The sequence below is a fragment of the Vicugna pacos genome, chromosome 25 (genome assembly GCF_048564905.1).
Source record: "Vicugna pacos chromosome 25, VicPac4, whole genome shotgun sequence".
Taxonomy (NCBI): domain Eukaryota; kingdom Metazoa; phylum Chordata; class Mammalia; order Artiodactyla; family Camelidae; genus Vicugna; species Vicugna pacos.
The window spans coordinates 6,823,310-6,844,012 of record NC_133011.1 but is presented as its reverse complement, the minus strand read 5'-3'; the positions used below and the strand labels follow the sequence as shown (position 1 = coordinate 6,844,012).

Sequence of the window (20,703 nt, the reverse complement as noted above, 5' to 3'; positions counted from 1 at the left end):
AGGTGTGTACACGTGTGACACGAGCATCACACAACCCCACAGGGTGCCAGGAACAGCTCCAGAAGTTCAAGAGTGAGGTTCCAGGTCTGGTTAGGACGAGCAAAGACACCTTTCCGGTGGCTTCTTGGGAACAGAGAAGAGACTGGAGGCCGGGCCCCCTGTTTCAGTGTCACGGGCTGGCAGCATCGACCCCGTGGAGGCAGCTCCTGCCCCGGTCCACGTGCCGGGCAGGTCCGCCCTGCGTGCCTTATGCGGCGGGACCTGCTATTTTGAGGGCACGGCCCACTAGTTCTCAAGGTTCACCAGCCTTGATGCCACCATTTGGGAGCCCTCAGTTCTCAGTAAAGCGCCCTCAGCCACATGACCTCTGCGCCCCGGTCCGGCTCAGCTGATTTCACCACTTTTCTGTAGCTGTGTCCGCTCCCTGTCTCCAGCCTAGCTCCTCTGGGCCATTTCTCCCACCACAGGGACTGTATTTTCTGGCCACTCAATTAGAAAGAGAACTTGGCTGTAACACCACCTCTCTCTCCGATCTCCATCTCCTTTTCCTCAACAGGTGAGCAGACACAGTTCTGTGGAAGATACATCCACCCACAGTAGAATAAGACCCTGGCACAGACTTGTAAACGTGACGAGAAAAATGCACGTGCAAAGTACACGGCAGAAGAAGAGCTCAAATGCAGAAAGGTCCCCCCTTCCTTGGGCAAGACAGTAAGGAAGCCAACCGCCCCCTTTCCGTGATGCAACGACCGCGCCTTCACGCGCCCTGTGGTCCAGGCCTCAGAACCTGGGAGATGTGTACGCTGTCGCTCCCGCCAGACCACTGACATTAGAGATCAGAGCCATCCTATCGCCCTTTGAGCTACTTCATGTAGAAAAATTAGTTTACATCATAGAATCTATGAGAAACAATGACAGTGGCCCTTTGTCTTCTGGGGAAGAGGGTGGTGGGAAAGTTGCCTAAATCTAACTTGAGTAACCCCCTCAAATCCAGAATGAGAGCTGGGGACACACACACACAGGAAATCATTTGGAGGGAAAGACAATGCAGTGTTAGCAGCAATTATGGCTCAACAGCTGATGTCTTTGGGAGATTTGCAGTTTCTTCTTAATTATCAATACGCGGGCATATTACTTTTTAACTGGAAAAGAGGTTACTCTATTTAAAAATCGGTTGGGGTTTTCATCAGAATCTCTTTATGCTGTCACTCTCAGTTCAGAGCCTAGGTTAAGTGGTCCTGAATCTATGCTGCCTGAGAGGCTAGACTTCACGTACAGACGTGCTGGACGGCTCCGGAACTTCGGGTGCTAAATGGCATGGTGAATTGTTGACGGTGTTTTAAGCAGAACAGCCACTTATCTGAGACACTGAGGAGGGCCTGACACTTACTGTTGGGGGTTAAACCAGATAGCCTATGCTTTCTCTCAAATCATTTAAATAATAGTAAATGCAGATACAGCATTTGCATCTGCAGTGAGATAATAAACTGTGACCATGTGGCCATGTGTTAGTTCTCTTAGGGACAACAAAACTAGACTTTGGTATACAGCAAGCAGCTGTTCCGTGGGGTCTTTCTGGTGTGAAAGTAATGAAGTGTGGTTAAGTCCATCAGGAGATGTTGTCCCAAACTCACCATTGATTTGATGGGGAATTTGAACAATTCATTTTCTGTTTAGATCATTTCGTGAAACAAGGTCTCCAAGTTCCAAGTGGGAGAATCTCTTTCGGTTTCCTAATATTTTTTTTAAAAGCAGTTCCTACACCTTCTTTCTATAATTTGCCAATTAACTACTCTAAACTTACAGCAGAAAAGGAATGTGAAAAATGAGAGACATACAAAAACATCAAGCCTTCACAGGGAGATTACACTGAATGTAGCAAAGGGTCAAGAAATAACCAATGCAATGCAGGGGCTAAATTAGTTTAGAACGTCCACAGCAACAGACTACTCACCCGAACACCCAGCACTGGGTTCCCACGCGTTTGCACTGCGTGTCGGTGAGGTAAGCGTAGTACTGTCTGAAAGAACAAAGGTGGAATTCACTGAGAGCTTCTGGAAGACCAGCCAGTCAGCGTGGAATTCAATCACAGACAGAGTGACTGTGAAAAAGGTCTGCCTTGTTCCACATACTCAAGCTGCCCCGTCTAGTTCTATTCAAGGGGACAGGAAGTCAGTGCCTATGGAAACATTCCCATATGAGGCTAAGAACTCGGGTCAGGTTGGAGGGAGGGGAGCATGGTTTAAAGAGCCAGGTTATGGGCAAAGGTGGTCTTGATTCAGACACAGATGCCCACAGCCTTGAGCCAAAGCCACCTCAGGGGGGTACTTCAGTCTCTCTCCAGGGAGATGATTCCAGAAGGTCACCTGCACGGTCATTAACTGTCTCCTTGTGCTCTCTCCAGGACAAAGGCTGCTGACTGTAACCGGGCAAGAGATATTCACAGTTGTGGCTCAGAAACTGGAATGGGACTGCAGCTGCACCCATTATGAGGCCAATGACTTTGAATGTTACTGACATGGTCAGAAAGGAGGTGATGACATGGGGTGGAAAGGCTTAGCAAAGCAGCCACCCAGCAGAAACACAGTATGAGCCACAGATGCAATTTAAATTTTTCTACCAACCATGTTAAAAAAGTGAAAAGGAACAGATGAAATTCATTTTAATAATTGTTATTTATATATATATATATATAGCCAATATATTGAAAACATTATAAAGAAGTACTTTATATTGTTTCTGCACTAAGTCTTCAGGGTCTGGTGTGTATTCTACATATAGCACGTTTCAGGGTGACTGGCCACACTCCCAGCGCTCAGGGGCCACACGTAGGGTGGCTGCCTGTAGGACAGTGCAGGCTTGGAGTCTCACACCTGTCCCCGAAACTCAACCTACCCCTGCAGGGCTGCATCTGAACCTAGAGCTTTTATTCTGGTGGGGGGATGTGTGGTCAGACTCCTCTGAGGGTTTGATGAGAGCCATGACATAGTCACATGAAACACGCATCCAAAATTTTGCATTAAGCTTCAGGGGTTCATAGACACCTAAAGTTCATCCATGAACTATCGCCTCTTTACCCCAAAGGCTCGAGTGAAGAATTCTAGCTGTAAAGAACTCAGGTTTTTCCTCTAACTTTGCATTTTCATTACCTAATTTGCTTTCGCCAGCTCAGCTATTTCACCTCTAACTGTGTCCATGCTCTTATGTCACACATTGTATCATTAAGTTAAAAGAATGCTCACTCAAACAGCTTCTCAAAGCAGAGGCATGTGAGAGTCTAACCAAAAAGGAGGAAAACGGAGATGTGGTGTGTATGTGTCATCGATACCAAAGCCCAGGGGCTGCCTCTCCTTTCAGGGCCTGGCGTCTGCCAACCAGCATGGCTGTGCTGGAACCTGTCAGAGAACTTTCATCTTTTTAAGAAGCTTGTCAAATTATCTCCTTACAGAGGAGCAGCCTCAAGAGGTATGGGAACACAGAAAGTGGCTAATTTCTAAACAAAAAGGATTGTGTAGAAATCCATAAGGTTTAGCATAAATTCTGAAGAGCTCTGAAAAAGTCCAAACGCTGGATTTTTAGTCTCTAGTTTTTGTTTTGAATATTTAACAATATTGGAATTTCATGATAAATCACCTGGGGTCTGCTGTCCGGTTTTATGAGAGATTTCCTTCCCTGTTTATTGACTTTGTTGATTGCTCCTAATTTTATGAGGGAACTGCTGCTAATAATCTTTCCTGAAAATAACTGTAAGCCTCAAATTAAATCAAATGTTAAATATAGTAGGGAGGCTCCAATCCAAGGGGAAAACGGCATTCATGAGGTAACTACTCCAAAAGACCACTGGTTCATAAAGTGCCGAACAGCTGTGGTTTACCAGCTGTTATTTCCCTGTTATATATATATATTCACACATACATATATTATATGTAATAAATGTAACATATTTGTAATAGCGAATGAGGACAAGAGGAGGTTCTAGCTGGGGGTGAGGGGGCTTTGCCCAAGGAAAACGCCCACTTTCCCTGGCAAATGAGACCCTCTACGTGCACAGCTCGCAAGCACATTAGAAATGACAAATTCAGTTATCCTACAGCTTCTGAAGAGTAAGTAAACCCTTTCAACTGCTTAGCCTGTGTATGTATCAGCCGTGCAGAAACTGTGGGTGTTTCTACTGATCAATGCCGGTACTCCGTATTTATAAAACCCAAATAAAAACTTATAAATAAAAACTTATAAAACCCAAATGCCACTTCTAAACAGAAACAAGGAAACAAATGAAAGTGTTCTGCTTTGAAGTTCACTGGGATGGGTCCATGTGAGGGACAGTCTCTGAACAGTGCCTCATCTCTAGGGCCTGACATGAATCACGAATGTATGGGGACCACGGCACGAACACACAAGTGCGTCCCCACTGCCCTGGAGGACTACAGGAAGGACATTTTAAACAGGAAATTAAATTATTGCCTCTGAAAGAGCTAATAAAGTCTCATTCTAAAAATAACATCATTTATGACTTCAATCTACCATAAAAAATTTTTGTATTTTTCTGTAATCTCATTGAAAAAAAAAGTCACCATCTGTTGTTACTCATTTTGTTTTAAACAGGATGTTACGAGGGGAAAGAAGGACAGCAGTGAAGATCATAAAGGGCTTTGAAAATAATTATGTGGTACTGGTCTTCCTGTTACTGAGGTCTGAGAAGCAAAATATTTCCTTCATATTCTGGAGGTATAATTTTTTTTAAATTGAATTAGAGTTGTGTGACAATGTGCTAATTTCTGGTGTACAGCACAGTGACTTAGTTATATACATACATTCCCTTTCAGATTCTTTTTCATTATAGGCTATTAAAGGTATTGAATATAGTTCCCTGTGCTGTACAGTAGGACCTTGTTGTTTATGTTATATATAGTAGTTAGTATCTGCAAATCCCCAACTCCCAATTTATCTGCAGGTATAATTTTTTAAGATGATATTTTCATGGAAAATCTGTTAGTTTATGTGACTTCCCTTAAACAGGAGAATACAGAGCAAGTTAACATGCTCAATGACAGTCAGGCTAACACAGAATTACCTCACTGTGGGAGCGGTGATGCAGCCAATAAAGAGAATTCTACACCAACTTAGCGGATGACTGGCTTGGAACACAAAGATATGTTTCAGGAAGAAGGTATTCAATTCAGTCAGCTGCAAAACAAGGAGGCGTTAGTCAATCCCACGCTTTGTGCTCAGTCATAAGCATGTATTCCTTCAATGGACAGTCTACAACTAAAAATAACTGGTACGTTCAAAGCATTTTCAGAAAATGTATCAGGTCTCAAAGGGTTGCTGTTTAAACTGGGTAACAACCAGTACAACACGGAGACCAGCCAAGTGGGGTCTGGGGAGGTGCTGGGTGGTGGGAGGGGCACAGGAGGCACCAGCCATTTGTCACGTTTCCTGGTTCGCGTGATTCTCACTTGGCTGGTGTGTGTGATCTTCTGGGACAGTTGGGAGAGAGATGATTTGAGGACAGCGAAATCATGGAAGCAGATCTGTGCCATGGAACACCCGTGCAGCCTGACAGAAATCAGGCCAGGTCTAAAAGAAGTCCGACTGCAGGAAAGCCAGCTCTTTAATACCCAGAAGAAGCTTGAGATCCGTCACTGAGCAATGACTATGGACTTGTTTAGCACATGCCTGGGACCAAGCAGAGCCTCCACCAAAGGCAGCTCTTAGAAGCGGGTGTGGAGGCTGGCCCAGGCTTCGGCTGGGGCAGCGGTACTGTCCCCGAGGGCAGAGCAGGGGCAGCACACCACATGATCCGTCCTTGGTGGCACAAAAGAGATTTCCACCGGGATGTGCTCAATGCCCATGTGCTCCTGCCTCTTCCCTCCAGACTGAGCAAGGGGCAGAGATTAGGGAAGGTCGCTGCTTTAAGAGCACATCATACAGACCAACAGCGACATCAAACATGCGTCCTTCCCCCTAGTGCTGATTTAAGGATATAAAATAAAAAGAGTTCACTCATCAACACCACACAGGAAACGCTGACCACAGCACAGTGCTCACCATCAAGAGGACAGCGTGTCCGTGGAGAGCTGCATCCTAGGAGCACACTCACTGTCTCTCCCGACAAATCCAAACACTCCTCGGCCCTCAGAATACAAAAGAACCTCTACCTCCCCTGACACTGCCCTGGAAGGTAAAACCTGATCGCAGTCATTCACATGCCTTTCTTTACACACGGGGGACTATTTAACTAGCCGCATACACTGCTGTGGCCAGGAACTCCATTTATGGAGATGGGCATTAGTACCGTCCATCTGCCCGACTTTAAAGTGACACGTGCCGATTTTCTCCTTACGCTGGAAGTATTTTATACATGTGTGTTCAAAATATCACGTTTAGTGAATCTGAAAGACTCCTCAGATGAACATCGTTTCCCTCAGTGCGTCTCCCCAAGTTGTGAAACAGTTAGCTTAGAGACAAGAGAATCCCTAAAAAAGGCTGCCTCTGGAAAACGTCTGGCAATCCCTTTCTGAGACCCTGACGTCTGAGTCGCCTCAGTCACATCGTGGTCTGCCTGGAGCGAGAGTCCCTCTCCACGGTCGACACCACTGCGGAGGACCCAGGTCCCCACAGGTGGCAGAGGGCTTCTTCAATTAGCTCTCCACCAATCACCCGAAGTGGGGACAGCTGGGGCCCAAGTTCAGCACTCACACACTGAATGTGCACTGCAAGCAGCAGCCTTCCATGGATGCTCTGGTCCTGACAGTGAGCACTGCAGAAAGCAATCCAGTGCCTAACGCACTGGGTGATGGAAGCTGAGCCCGAGGTTTTTCAGGGAATTTTAATCTGTTTCCAATTTGTAATTCCAAGATCCACATGTTAAAACGCCTCCACGATGAAGCAAGACCTCAGGTGTGATAACTGCACTTCCTTTAATTATTCTATGTCAGCTGCAGAAGATTCTCTCTTCCAAAGCCTCGAGCTGGCATGCAGTGTCAACTAACTGCAGGATAAATTCTAGGATGGCTTTTATTTTGTCTCTGTTTTTTCCCCCTAGTTCTGAGCATCTGAAAAAAATACCTGCCAGATGATCATGAAAAGGTAGACTCCTGCCACTCTCTGAAATGAAGACTTGGGGTCAAACCATCGAACGTAGGTCCAACTGGCAGGAGTGAACTGGAGGACAGCCCTTTTGATTTTCCCCGTGGTGGTGTGGATGTCCCTGCAGGAAGAAAACGGGCCAAGTGAAAATCAGAGAGATGGGGAAGAAAAAAAAAGCTGCACTGAGTATTCTATAACCAAGCTTTTTAGAAAAAGATTCCTTCCTATTTGAACTGTCTCTCCAACGACAGCCTCTGTTCACAGGTGAAGCGCTGGGAGCAGCACCCCCTGAGGGGAGTGTCAGTGGTGACAGAGGTCGGGCCACCGCAGGCCTCAGTGTGTGACCTGGTGACAAAAGGAGCTGAGACGTTAAAGACGAGCACCTGGAACTGGGCCAGGAAGGAGGAGGAGGCAGCAATGGCACGATCCCACCCTCGGCTCAGCCCCCACCTCGGGCGCTTCAGTAAGACGGGACATGCGCCATGTTATCTGAGGTGACCCACAGCGTCTCCTCTCCCTCTTTCTTCCTCAGTCATGTGAACAGTTTGGGGTGATGAACAGGGATTTTTCAACTTTCTTACTTCTAATCCTAGAGATCACTCAGTTAGAAAGTTCATATTCCCATGACAGAAACAGACAGTTCCACGCGCGACCAAGGAGGCCATTCGGGCTCAGACAGAGGAACGGGCTAACGCCGGCTCAGCTCGTCAGGCTCCGGGCTGGGTGTGTGTTCTGGCCCTTGTGCCGGACCAGGAGAGCTGAGATCTAAGATACCAGCATTTAATAAATGGTAAAGATTTTTTAATTTAACAAAGACGTGTATCAAGGACCTCTAGGTCTCAGGCACCGTGCTAAGTGTGACGGCATGAGGATGAACAGACCAGGCCTTTTATTCTTGCGGGCAGCGGGGGAGGGGGGAGGAAACCAAGTCTGTCCCTTCGCTCACTCACCTGCCCGTCAACAAGCCTGCAGGGAGAAAATCTCCCAGCAAGGAGATGCGAGGCACAGGGACGACACAAAAACAGAGACTGTCCAAAAATAAACAAGAATAATGAAGGTCCTGTATTCAAAAATGGCGAAACTTCGTGGAAAGAGGCAGAGGAAGACAGGACTAAACAGAGACAGTGTGACTGAGAACTCGAATCCTTAATGTAGTGAAGAGGTTAATCCAACCTGATCACCATTCATTCAGAAGATAGTTAACGTAACTTGAGACTGCCAACAGGATTTTTTTTTTTATTAGTTGGCTTATGTTTTGGGACTTGATAAGCTGATTCCTGAGTTGAAGTTGAAGCATAAATGCATGAAAATAGGGGGGCATTACAGTGTTTAAGGAGCCAGACAACCTGATGCAAATTCAGACTCAACCGCTTGCTAGCGGGTGTCGTTAGGCGAATTACTAAACGGAATTATCAGTATGATCACCACTAAAGGAAGACAATTCTACCTAATAAAACTGAAAAAAAAAATTAAAAAAAAAAAGGTTTGAAATCGCAAAGACAATGCCTGGCGGTTCTTTGCAAAGAGGTAACCCCATAATTACAAACTCTGAGGAAGTATAACAAATACTACAATGGTAGCGTCAAGTGCTAGGCTTAAGGCTCAAATGAGATACGGTGTATGACGCTTGCTCACAGCACCGCCCAGCACAGCCATATTTCTGTCACGTCATACACTGCCCTGAACGTGTTACAAAGTGTCCTTTCAGGTCAGCAGCCACAGAAATGATTATTAGCGACAGGGGTGGGGAAAACTGGTTCATAAAATACAGTAACATTGTGAAATCTCCCCGCCACATCGCATACTAAATAAATCTGAGACAGAATTTACTTACTTATAAGAAAAAGACTAAACCCATCAAGAACTAGGAGAAAATACAAGTTAACATTTACCTAAACAAAAAGATTAAACGCTTCTGAAGTTCAAATGAAAACCTTCAACAAACAAAATTAAAAGGGAAATGACAAAATGAAAAATAAAGTCATATTCATTGACAGTGTTAATATCCTTAACTCTTAAAAGCCTGGATAAAAGAAGAAAAATCCAATAGAAATAGATAAGAAATTCAGTATCACACAATCTTATATGCGATAAAATTGACAAAGGTTTAAAAATAAAATTCAAAGAAAGTGATGTATGTACACATTGCAGAATGTAAACTTATGTACTCTACTTCTAAGAATTCATTTACCAAAAAAAGTCAGACGCACACAAAGCTATATGTTCAAGAATGTTCAGTCAAGCTTTCTTTATAAATACAAAGCGAAAACTTTGAAACAACTGAAGGACCATACACGGGACCTGATTAAAGACTCTGATTGATCCATATGCTGAGATACAAAGAAGCTCTTTAGAATTATGCCTTAGAAGGATATTTAATGATGTAGGAAAATGCTCATATTTTGTTACATAAATGAATGAAGTTTTAAACACAATCAAACAACCAAACTTTCATCATCACTACTGTTTTCTCCTCCTGATCAGTGGCACGGCTCCTGTGATGGTCAGTAAGGAGCAAGTTCAGAGAAGCAGGATAAAGAATGACGGGGTTGGGGGTGTGCCCTGCCTTTCACGGAGCAGAGGAGGGACATGCAGTGTGAATTTGAGAGTCAGAGATGATGACCTGCAGAGGTGACAAGTGAGCTGAGTCAGGAAAGAAAAGGAGCAGCCAGCCTGGCCATGGGAACACGGCTCAAAGGCAGGTAGAGAGGGGTTGATGCACAGGCTCAGGCTTTGGGTGCCTGGAGGGTGCGAACGAAGGGCCCTCACTGCCGAGCCCATGGGCTTGGTCCTAAGGACCATGAGAGGCCATCACAGGGGAAGGACATGATGACCTTTGTTTTCTTAAGGTCATTCAAGCAATGGTGGCAGAAGGCTTGGAGGGGTTAACCTGGGGACAGGGGACTAGTCAATCCAGCAATGGGAGTCTGAGTACAGGCGTAAGGATAAAAGGAGGAATTTGAGAAAATTATAAACGATTTAGCATTTTCTAGATCAATGCCTGAAATTATGTTTATAATCATTTGTGAGTCCCAATTACCAATGCATAATTTATTCATTATTATCAAAGACCGTGCTAAGGCTGCATGCTACTGAGGCAGTTACACACACATTGTGAAAACCTGTGACTCACGGCCAGGAAGAAGGCGACTCACTTGAAGCTTGCCCAGTGGTAAGTCCTCATCTCTAAAAACCGGCAGACGACCATGCCCAGCCAGATGCCGCCGCCATTGCACAGCAGGATGTCCAGGATGACCTGATCCCACCAGCACTCGGCAAAATTGGGCAGAAGATGCATGAAGAAAAGCTGAGAAACACAAGAGAGGATGGTTGTAAAAAGAAAACAAAACAAAAAACTGGGGTATCACGCAGAAAGATACATTTCCTTTTAATAGTATATTCTTTTAGGAAAAGTTGTTGACATTTCAGATTTTCGTGCTGTCCTTAAAAAAAAAAAACAAAAAACCAAGGTCTGTAATCAGGTTTTTGTTTTTTTATATCATGGATGGTTTGCATATACTGCTAATCCAAACAGCTCCTCTTTTTTGGACACAGGGCTTTAAAGAAATGATTCATCTTGAAAAATACTACCAAATTACCTTGGCTGATGTAAACATGACAGATTCAGGAGAGGAAGGGGAGAAAAGTTTTCACACCTGCCTACAGAGCACTGGCAGAATCCTCAAAATTAGCTTGAGAATTCAAGCTGCGCATTTTAGAAAAAGTCCACAGATAACTTGGGTAAAACAGTGGGTAAATTTTAAATTAGCTTAATAGGAAATCTCACACAAATCGGCTTGCAATGATAATCTTTTTATTAAGTGCTTATGATGTGCAAGGTGGTGAGACACACTGGATCAGGGTTCTGGATCTCAAGGGCAGGAGCCAGACGTTTATTCAGAACGGCAACATAAGGTGAGCTGTGTTAGGATGGTGACACAAGTGCAAATGCTGGGGACAGTAAGAGAGCTGTTCTTTCGGACAGCAACTGCAGCGGACTTCTGGAAGGAAGATGGGTTGGAGTGGGGTCTTCAGGGACAGGAGTGGCCGATCTCAAGAGAGAAGAGATGGAGATGAGAACATTCCAGAAGGAGGGAACAGAGAGATTAAGGGTGGAACAGAAGTCTCTCATGGAAACAGTTTTGTCTGAAACAAAGGGCCCATCAAGGGCTGTGTCCAGAGCAGCATGGCGTGCTGTGTGCAGGCCCACATTTAAGAAGGGCTGAAATGAACAGAACATATATGTATATTTGAAGAATATGTGCAGTCGTACTGTGTATATGTATTTATATGTAATATATTGTATATATGCAGTTAAACTGCAACAATTCTACCTAATAAAACTGAAAAAAAATTTTAAAATAAAGGTTTGAAATTACAAAGACAATGCCTGGCAGTTCTCTGCAAAGAGGTAACCCCATAATTACAAACTCTGAGGTAATGTAATACATACTACAAATTAAAACTGCCCATGAAAGCATTTCATAGACTGTAAAACAGCACAGATACAAGGGGTCTGCCTTCCTGATGTGCCTGCGGCCGAGAAGACAGAAAGCTACCCGGTGTAATGGCGAGTGGCCGTGTTCTGACCCTGGGCAGGCGGCGCAGCCCCCAGTGTGCTTTCCCGGGATCCAAGCCATGAGATGGAGCGTGAACAGACGCAGGGAAGAGGGGAACTTCAGCAGAAGCCAATGACACAGATTTGCTGAAACAATCCTATGCAGGGGACGGGATGTGCAGGACCATCCGTCCGTCTGAGAGCCTTCCTAAAAGCACCAGATTCGGGGGTGAGACGCCTCGGGCAGAGTAGAGTCGCGGCTGGAAGGAGCCACCTTCATTCACTCACTGGGGATGTGGGAGCGGCTGCCAGTGTGAGGCAGAGCACTGGGGTCTGGGACACGGGCCCTGCCCTCGAGGCATAACGTTTAGCAGAAAAGAGACCCTTGTCAAGTATCCTTTCAGAGGAGAAGGGCCAGAGGCCCTCCTTCCAGGTGTACAAACACAGAGCACGGCCCGTGGACGGGCAGCGGGGAGAGGGGGGCACTCGGAGGGCGGCTCCGCGGGAAGGAAGGACACAGGACCTTTAAGCTGAAGAAACGAAGGTGCCGGAGCACAGGAGGTGACGGGGGAGGCCTCGGAGGCTCGGGAGGTGGACCCGGCCAGTGAACCCCGGGCCTCGCAGGCTGGCTCAGAAGCCTGGATTCTGTCTTAAGAGCAGTGGACAAAACTGAAGAGTTTTCAGTAGAATGACAAGATCAGGTTGAGGTCTGAAAGGTTCACTTTGGCAAAAGGTAAGTGTGGAGGGAGGAGACGAGGAATTCAGATAAGAGAGTCTGGTGGACTAGATGCCAGTTGGGCAGAGGTCTGAATTAGAGAGGTGTTTAGAAAAGAGAGTTGCCTGGACTTGGGGACAATGGGACGCTGAGGAGCAGGGCAAGGAAGGGGCAGGAGGCCCAGCCCTGGCACCATGTCGCACAGCAGTGAGGTTCTGACGATGCCTGGAAGTCACAGAGGGAGAACGTCGTACAGAAGCAGGGGCACGAGCCGCACTCTGGGGTCAAGCACACCCGGAATCCACTCCTGGCTCTGCGCTCTGGTCCCCATCAGTACACTGGGAATATGCATACACTGCCCTTGTGGTTTGTGGTGAAGATTCAGGATGCTATATGCACAGCGGTGGGCACTGTGATGGACGGAATCGTGTCCCCTCCAAATCCGTATGCTGGATGCCCTATCCTCTGATACCTCATAGTGTGAGCTTATTTGGAAGTACAGTCATTGCAAATGGAATTAGCTAAGATGAGGTCGTCCTGGAGTAGGGTGGGTCCCCAATCTAATGATTGGTGTCCTTATAAAAAGAACACCCTGTGAACGCACGCAGGGAGGCCATGAGAAGATGAGGGTGGAGCCTGGGGTGATGTGTCTACAAGCCAAGGAACAGCAGCGGTGGCCAGCAAACCCCAAGCAGCTGAGAGAGGCCCAGGGCAGGCTCCCTCTCACAGCCATCAGAAGACGCCAACCCTGCCCACAGCCTGAACTCGGGCCTCTGCCCTCCAGGGCCAGGAGGGGCACTTAACAGAAGCCAGTACCTGACAGGCACGCTTTGCTCAAAGTTAGGGCCAGGACAACGACTGGCATCGAGAAATAACTGTATGTGTGGCCAACTTCTGTTCCCTGGGGATGATTAAGAATAATGTAATAACTGAGCAACAAATGAACTAGTTCCCCGAAATTTCATCTCACTGATAGCTTTTCAAGAATATCTCACTCATTACATGAGACAAACGTGATTACTGAGACAGCTGAGCTACAACAGGAGTCCATTTTTCAAGGACAAAATGTCCCAGGTGCCCTCCTAATTCTAAACGCAATTCTGTTTATCGGGAAACCGAGAGTGGGTAAACCAGCTGTCTACCTCTTAGCAGATGTCCTCATTGCCACTGAATTGTCTTGCTTGGGATTTGAACTTCAATCTTTGGCTTGATTTCATTTGTTTCTCTTTCAGACTTGAGACAGACCAGATCTTAAGTTAGCAAGGAGTTTCTTTTGCTTGTTTGACAAAGGTGTAAAATATTCCTAAGGGATTTAAATACTTTGGTGCCACAGGAGCTGGAGAATGGATTAGCTGACTGTTAAACTGACAGACTGCCTTCTTCCTACATGTGCACGACCCGCACTGCAGGGCCCAGATATCCCCTTCTTACCTCTGTCAGCTCCCACGTGATGCTGATTGTCCAGCAAAGGCCATAACTTCGGATCAGCAAGGCCTTCATGGCCCAGCCCCAGAAATGTCCAAATGCAAATATATCAAAATGGCTAATAATCCTCTCCCAGGTGATGACGTGGCAGTTCACAGCATACTCCTGTTTAAACCACAGAGGGAAGCAATTCATAATAACATTCTGGAAATCACCTTGCTTCCAGGGTTTGGACAACTAACGAAAAGAACTGATTGACCTTGACAACTACTGAATGTCCTGCCCAATAAAACTAAGTTTTAGTAACTGAAGATACCTGAGGGAAAATGGATAAATACTAGAGTTTATAAACCAGCGTTGCTTTGTTCTGAATGGCAAAAGCTTGGTAAAAGTGGGAAGCAATATCATTTTTCGAGGGCTTAATCCATCTTAAAGAAACGGTATCACACAGCCTGCCACGTGCAACTGTGTTAAAACCTATTAACAAAAGCATAAACAGAATCCCAGTAAGTAAAGCATAAGAATCTCAAGAGGTTCAGAAATTAAACGACACATTTCTAAATATCCTGGGGTGAAAAAAAGAAATCATAATAGAAATCTAAAATATATTCAGTATTAAATGAATAACAAAAATATTACATATCAAGATAATGAAATGCAGTTAAGCAGAATTTAGAGAAAAATATAAAGCCTAAAATGTTTTTATTAGAAAAGAAGAAAAGCTAAAACATCCAACTTCGAAATGAGAAGAAAATGGAATTACCCACCCCGAACCCAAAAATGTATCAGATATTACAAAATTTAAATATTAAAACATTATAAAGCTTTTAAGAATTTTGGTTCAATTTTGAGTATCTATCTGTTTGTAATGTATTTCAAAATAACTTTAAATCCACTTCTTTATATTTCTGTTCATTATGAAAGTAGCTGTGACAATACAACACTTCTCAGAAAGCTCTACACTTCACATTCCTTGTTCCCCAAATTAAGCTGGTAGAAAGGGGCAAGATTTCAGCCAGCCGACAGCATTCCTGTAGAGCATATTTTCAAATTCTAGAAACGATACTTCCTGAGGAAGCAAAAGGAGCACCCTGTGCTCTGCTGTCTCCTCTGAAACCCAGCACATCAGACTTCTGAAACCATTCTCTGGGCACACGCATTTTAATTTGCAAGGCAAAAAGGGTATTTTAAAAAATTACATTTTTTGAGAAACATCGTGCTGTGATATTATGATGTGTGAGTGGGAAATCTAGAGAAAAGAGAGAAAAATCAAGAGGGATGAGACAAGATAAGGCTTAAAAAAGCCAAACTGCAGTGCAGTAAGAGGAAGCATCTCCTTCCAAGCTCCAGAACGCGTGCCTGTCTCGGGAGTCACAGCCGGACGGAGAGCAACACCCCGGGGCTGAGCAGGTGCATGTTAGGTTAAGGAGCGGCCGGGTCAGCCCCAAATTCCTGGACCACCCCCTCGTCTTCTTTACTCTGGAGCACACTGCTTGGGGGTAGACAAGAAAGGGCTGAGTCCTGTGTTCAGAAGGCTGCTCACGGGCTGAAGACCACTTTTAAAGGCCTCTCTGTCCTATGAGAATAGTTCTGTGTTTCAGTGTACAGAAAGGCACTTTGGAAACTTGTCTGTTGGCATTATAACCACCAAGAACAAATTTGCCAATGATCACGTCCAGAAGCTCCTGAGGTCCTGGTCGTGAGAGGGACGCAGGACACTGCAGTTTAATGCAGCTGAGGAGCCGCACATGGAGGCACAACCCTGGAAGTGGGAGGAAGAGGCATGAAACGAGGACACCTGGGGTCAGAGCCCGGCAGGGGAGCCGGGCCGGGGGAGGCCGGAATAGCAGGTGGTAAGGAGAAATTCTATCACCTGCGACGGGTCAACGGCTTACCCAGGTGGCTCCACTCTCTCCCATGCTTGCCCAACACTTAACCAGATTCCAGACCCTGTTCATTATCCTCCCCAAGGTTTTTGATGAAAAGTACAGATGATGCTGTGATAAGTACCTGACTACCCACCTCTAGTTTAAGACTGATTAAGATCAGATTAAGATTTTAACTGGTCTCTCTGTGACTGATTCTCTGTGACCAAAATGATTTTGCAGATTGTGTATCAGGTGACTGTGGGTGTGTGTGTCTGGTGGGGCAAGAATCTCCAGGCCTCTTGCCCCACTCTCTCACTCACTCCTCCCTGGGTAAGGCGGTGACCTCAGAAGCAGAAAGAACACGTGTACTCCGCCCTCTTTTGGGTCCTCTCTTTGGAAACTATTTGCCTACAGACAGCACAGGGTCCTCCCTCAATCTTGAAGGAAGTTTTGTGAGTTAGGCTCTGCCCTGTGGGAAGCAGCCCACAGTTGTGGATGGTCCAGGGGAGCAGAAGCCTGACTAACAGGGCGGAGGATGAGCAAGGTCACATGGCCCAGGTCTAAGGCCACTGGCGCCACTGAGCTGTAACCCAGAAGAAGTCAGCTGATATTTCGCACTTTTAAAAACCTGTTTCCCAACTCGACTGGAGATGGGGTAATAGTTATTGACCCGCTGGAGCACCAGTGGAGATCATGTAACTCCTCTGCTTATAAACCTCCAGTCTTCTATTACACTTACGGTGTGACCCTAACTGCTCCCCAGCCTCAGGACTGCCCTCCTCTGCCCCTTATCCCTGCCCACCTTCCTCCTGACTGACCCCTGAGCCCCAGGCTGGGGCTCCACACAGGCTGTGTGTTCCTCCTCCTGAACAGTGGCCTCCACCCACTACTCCCACTCTGCCTGGCTAATTCCCACGCATTTTCCAGTTGTCAGCTTATACACCCGCCCTTCACAGAAGCGTTCCCTGACCTCCCAGACTAGACTGGGTCTCTTTTATAAGTTCCTGTAGCACCCATTTCTTTTTCTTTACCGCACTGCACTCCATACTGAAATCACGATGCCTTCTTGATTCTGATGCAGCTTTTCACACTGCAGCATTTTGAGAATTGGGTAGGTACTTCCACATCTTACGTTCGGTGCATACATAATGCAAGGTTCCTTTTCTCCCTTCCCAGCAGTTATGCCTGTAATCGATGCTGCATCTTACAAGTGATGCTGACCTGCAGACCCTATGGTCAAGCTTAACGTTATCAGAAGAGAGACACCTAGACATCGTGCGGCTCCCAGTGTGAAGCACAGCAGCCCCTGTGAGCAGCCTGCCACGGAAACTGCACCGGAATCTGGATCCCCCTCTAGCCTCTTCATCTGTAACTTCCAGGTTACAGGAAATTCTGGAGGACAGAGAGAGATGCTAACAACACCCCGCACATGCGAGCTGCAAAATCCAGACACAAGAAGCTCCAGAGAATAAAGAATGTGGGTTCTCTGACAAATAAACTTCGAGGTTAACAAAAGGGCCAGAGGGACTACAGATGAAGAGATGTAAGAGGTGCAGCACATGCAGTATGGGGACCTTGTCTGGATCCTAATCTGAACAAATCAACTGTAAAAAAAACCTTTACAACACTGACTGCATACTGTTAATTTTAAGCAGTTGCAAATGCCATTGTGGTTATGTTAAAAAAAAGTCCATATATTTCAATATAATGTCTGAGAACTGCTTCAAAATAATCCAAGATGTGTGTGTGTAGGGGGCGGAGGGTGGAATGAAACAAGACTGGGCATGTGTTGATAACATTTAAAAAAAAAAACTGTTGAAGTTGTCTCAGACAACTCTCTTGGAAAAAGAGCCAACCCTTATTTCTTTAATTTGCCTTCTTGTCGATTCTCAGCTCCGGGAGGACAGGAGGCGGGCCTCCCTTTCCCCCACTGCCACCAGCACGGCGTCTAGCACACAGGAAGAGCTCGGTGAGTGTTCACTAAACCGAAGACCGCTGCTTCAGACATGCCAAGTTACAAATCAGATGGGTGCTGAAAGCTCGTCTGAAGCTTAGAACACATATTTTAGAATAAATACTAATGAATATAGCAAACTTTCCAGACAATAAGACAAAAGACTGCCTCTAACAGGATTTCAATGGCCCCAAACCCTATTTATACTATTAATAACTCTTAAAAAAAAAAACTTTTATTTAGTGGAGGGAGGAAATTAGTTTTATTTACTTGCTTGTTTTTTTAATGGAGGTACTGAGGATTGAACCCAGGACCTCGTGCATGCCAAAGCACGCACTCTACCACTGAGCTATGCCCTCCCTCCATAACATTAACTCTAAGGGGAAAGGGGGTCTGAATTTCAAAGTACGATACCAGGCCTGGACCAGAGCCTGATGGGATTAGGGACAGGTGGCAGCTGAAGAAACAGGGAAGGCAGAGGGTCCAAGGAACTACAGGCGTTTGTCTTGCATAAGGGTACTTGTCCTTCCAACGAGGTCTAAAAAGGGAAGTCGTTTCTCTAGAGCCATCAATGAACAGGTTCTTAGAACTGTGAAAGATGACTTGAAGGAAGTAAAAAGCGACGAGGGATGAGAGAAAGAGAAGACTGGGGCTGGTCTAGCACCAGCTGCAACTCTGGAAGCTGAAAACAGCCTCAGACTTGGCTTTGCTTGGCAAGAAAGAATTAGCCAATCCTTGAGAACTAGATTTTAAACACCAGTTTCAGCTCTTCGAGGGCTGTAATTGTGACAATCAGATGTCCCTGTGATGTCAGGTTCCTAAGGAAGGTGGATATCCAACTATAATTAGATTCAACCTCCTCCCACCGGCTGCGAGAGCAGGACCAAGAGACACACCAGCAAACCTGCCCGCAAGTTCGTTTACTTCATAATACGACCAACTTTGCTTAGAAGTCCAGGAAAACTGTGGGGGGATATAATCAGGGCCATCCTCCTCCCAGTCTCTATTTCATATGGCTGCAACGAGTGCCTAACACTTGTTATTATAACCATACGCCTAAGGCACAGTCTTAAGGGAAAGTATAGGTTTTGGACCTAAAGGGATCTTATTTTAAGCTTCTAACTCCTCCTCAGTAAAGAGGGAATATTAATACATAGACTGCACATGCAACACTCAGCACAGGGCCTGGCAGGGCAGACAACCCACACCCAGCAGCCGCTACCACCCTCACCATGACCATCATCTTCAGCATCCTTATCAGCTGTAAATCACCCTGCAGCATTCTCCTCCTCAGAGTAAGGAACTCCAAGACAGGCTTGAGACTTTTAAATACTTTCTGACATTCTTATTTTTGCCTTTAGTGTATCCTTTATAAAAGTTAAAAGAGAAAATCTGGGAACACCATTCCAAGAAGGGTCTGAGCAATTTTAACTATGTGAGAATGATCACTTCTTGAACTTTTAATTAAGTTTTTCTGTACTGCTTCTTCGTTTGTTGAACAAGGACCCATCTACGGCCCAGATGCCCTTTCTTTTCTGATCATCACTAGGCCTTTTTTCAATCTGCACTAAATGTTAGGCACTTTAAAGAATTAAAAAAAAAGTTGGGGAGGGGTGTGTATAGCTCAGTGGTAGGGTGCATGCTTAGCATGTACGAGGTCTTGGGTTCAATCCCCAGTGCCTCCTTAAAAAAAAAAAAAAAGTAAAAAAGGAAAGGAACAATACTACAGTATAAAATAGCCTCTTCACTGAAGGCCAAAGTACAGAGTTTTAGCCGAGAGTAAAATCATTTGCAGTGGTTTAATAAAAATAATGAATGAAATGGCTGACATCACTACAACCGGCCCCTTCCTGGCAGGCTGGCGGGAGGAGTCACGGCATCGGGGCCGGAGCTGGGGAGCAGAGGCGCTGCCGTCACTGAGGACCTGCTGGGTGCGAGGCACCGTGGAGGCCTTCACTTAGTTCACAGTAAACTCCCCAAATAAGTATTACTTCACTTTACCAAAAAGGGAACAGGCTAACAAGTTCATGGCCCAAAGTTCCAGAGCTTACAAGTGACAGAGGCAGAATTCACGCCATGGCTGCCTGGTGTAACGTGCACGCTCTTCCTTCCACCCCCTTTGCTCCAGCAGGATTCAGTCCCCGGGACTGTGTCACTCACGACACCACGCACCGCACCAACCTGCCCAGGGACCTGGTTTTTAGATCTCTACGTGGGAAACAGGGAGAAGGACCAATTTAAAATGGGAAGTCAACCGCCTCCTACTACACCCAGGAGTCTACCAGTTTCTCTCGGAGACAGCTGACGAGGACGTACCATGATGTCGGCTTCCCTGGTGGCGTATCGAAGATTGGGGTCCAGCCAGTACATGATGGATTTCACCTGCTCGAAGTTCAGGAAGAGCAGGAACACCAGGAACAGGAAGTAGAGCACGCTGAGTCCTGGGGGAAACAAGAACATCCCCCTATGTGAGAGCGATCGGGTATCAGACACACGACACACATCGGATTCCACTCACGTAGAGCCAAAAGCAGACACTGATATTGCAACCTGGGCTGTGGACACCCCCGTTACAAGCGGCCTTTCCTTTGACGAGAGTCTGACACATGGTCCCAATTCAGATGAAGGAGTCAGTAACAATCTCTGAGAAATGGTGCTGGAGCTGAGAGCTGAAGGAGCGGCAGACCATGGGCGTGGCTGTGGGTGTGGGCGGAGGAGTGGATGCAGGCAGAGAAGACAGGCAGGTCCCTGGGATGAGAGGTCTAGGAGCTGCCATGTGGCTGTGGTGCTGGCAAGAAGGTGAATGGAGCAAGGCGGCTATGAAGTGATGGTCACAGCTCAGGGCCACACTGAAGACCGCAGACTCGATCTTAAGTCAGAGGAGGAGCATTTGATGGGTTTCAGATAGGGAAATAAGATGAGCTAGGTAACATTTCACAAAACGAATTCTGGCCACTGTGTAGAGAGTAGACTGGAGGTGGGCAAGCCAGCAGGTGGACGGGCCAGTCTGGGGTAGTGACAGGTGTAAGAGGTGAGAGGTGGCCCAGGGTCACTCATCCTCACCTGACACCCCAGGTGAGCCCTTTCGGGC

General features: G+C 46.1%; 1 protein-coding gene across 2 annotated transcripts in view; it reads right to left on the bottom strand.

Annotated features, from left to right (window-relative positions):
• The window catches only part of PTDSS1 (phosphatidylserine synthase 1), a 59,966-nt gene that overhangs the window by 12,713 nt on the left and 26,550 nt on the right, over window positions 1-20,703 (bottom strand). For both annotated transcript variants that reach the window (XM_072949483.1, XM_072949484.1), the window contains 6 exons: window positions 19,929-20,053; window positions 13,797-13,955; window positions 10,248-10,399; window positions 7,072-7,213; window positions 5,075-5,187; window positions 1,955-2,020 (listed from right to left, as the gene is read on the bottom strand). In XM_072949483.1, coding sequence (XP_072805584.1) covers window positions 1,955-2,020; window positions 5,075-5,187; window positions 7,072-7,213; window positions 10,248-10,399; window positions 13,797-13,955; window positions 19,929-20,053 — 757 coding nt within the window. The remainder of the gene's footprint in view (window positions 1-1,954; window positions 2,021-5,074; window positions 5,188-7,071; window positions 7,214-10,247; window positions 10,400-13,796; window positions 13,956-19,928; window positions 20,054-20,703) is intronic.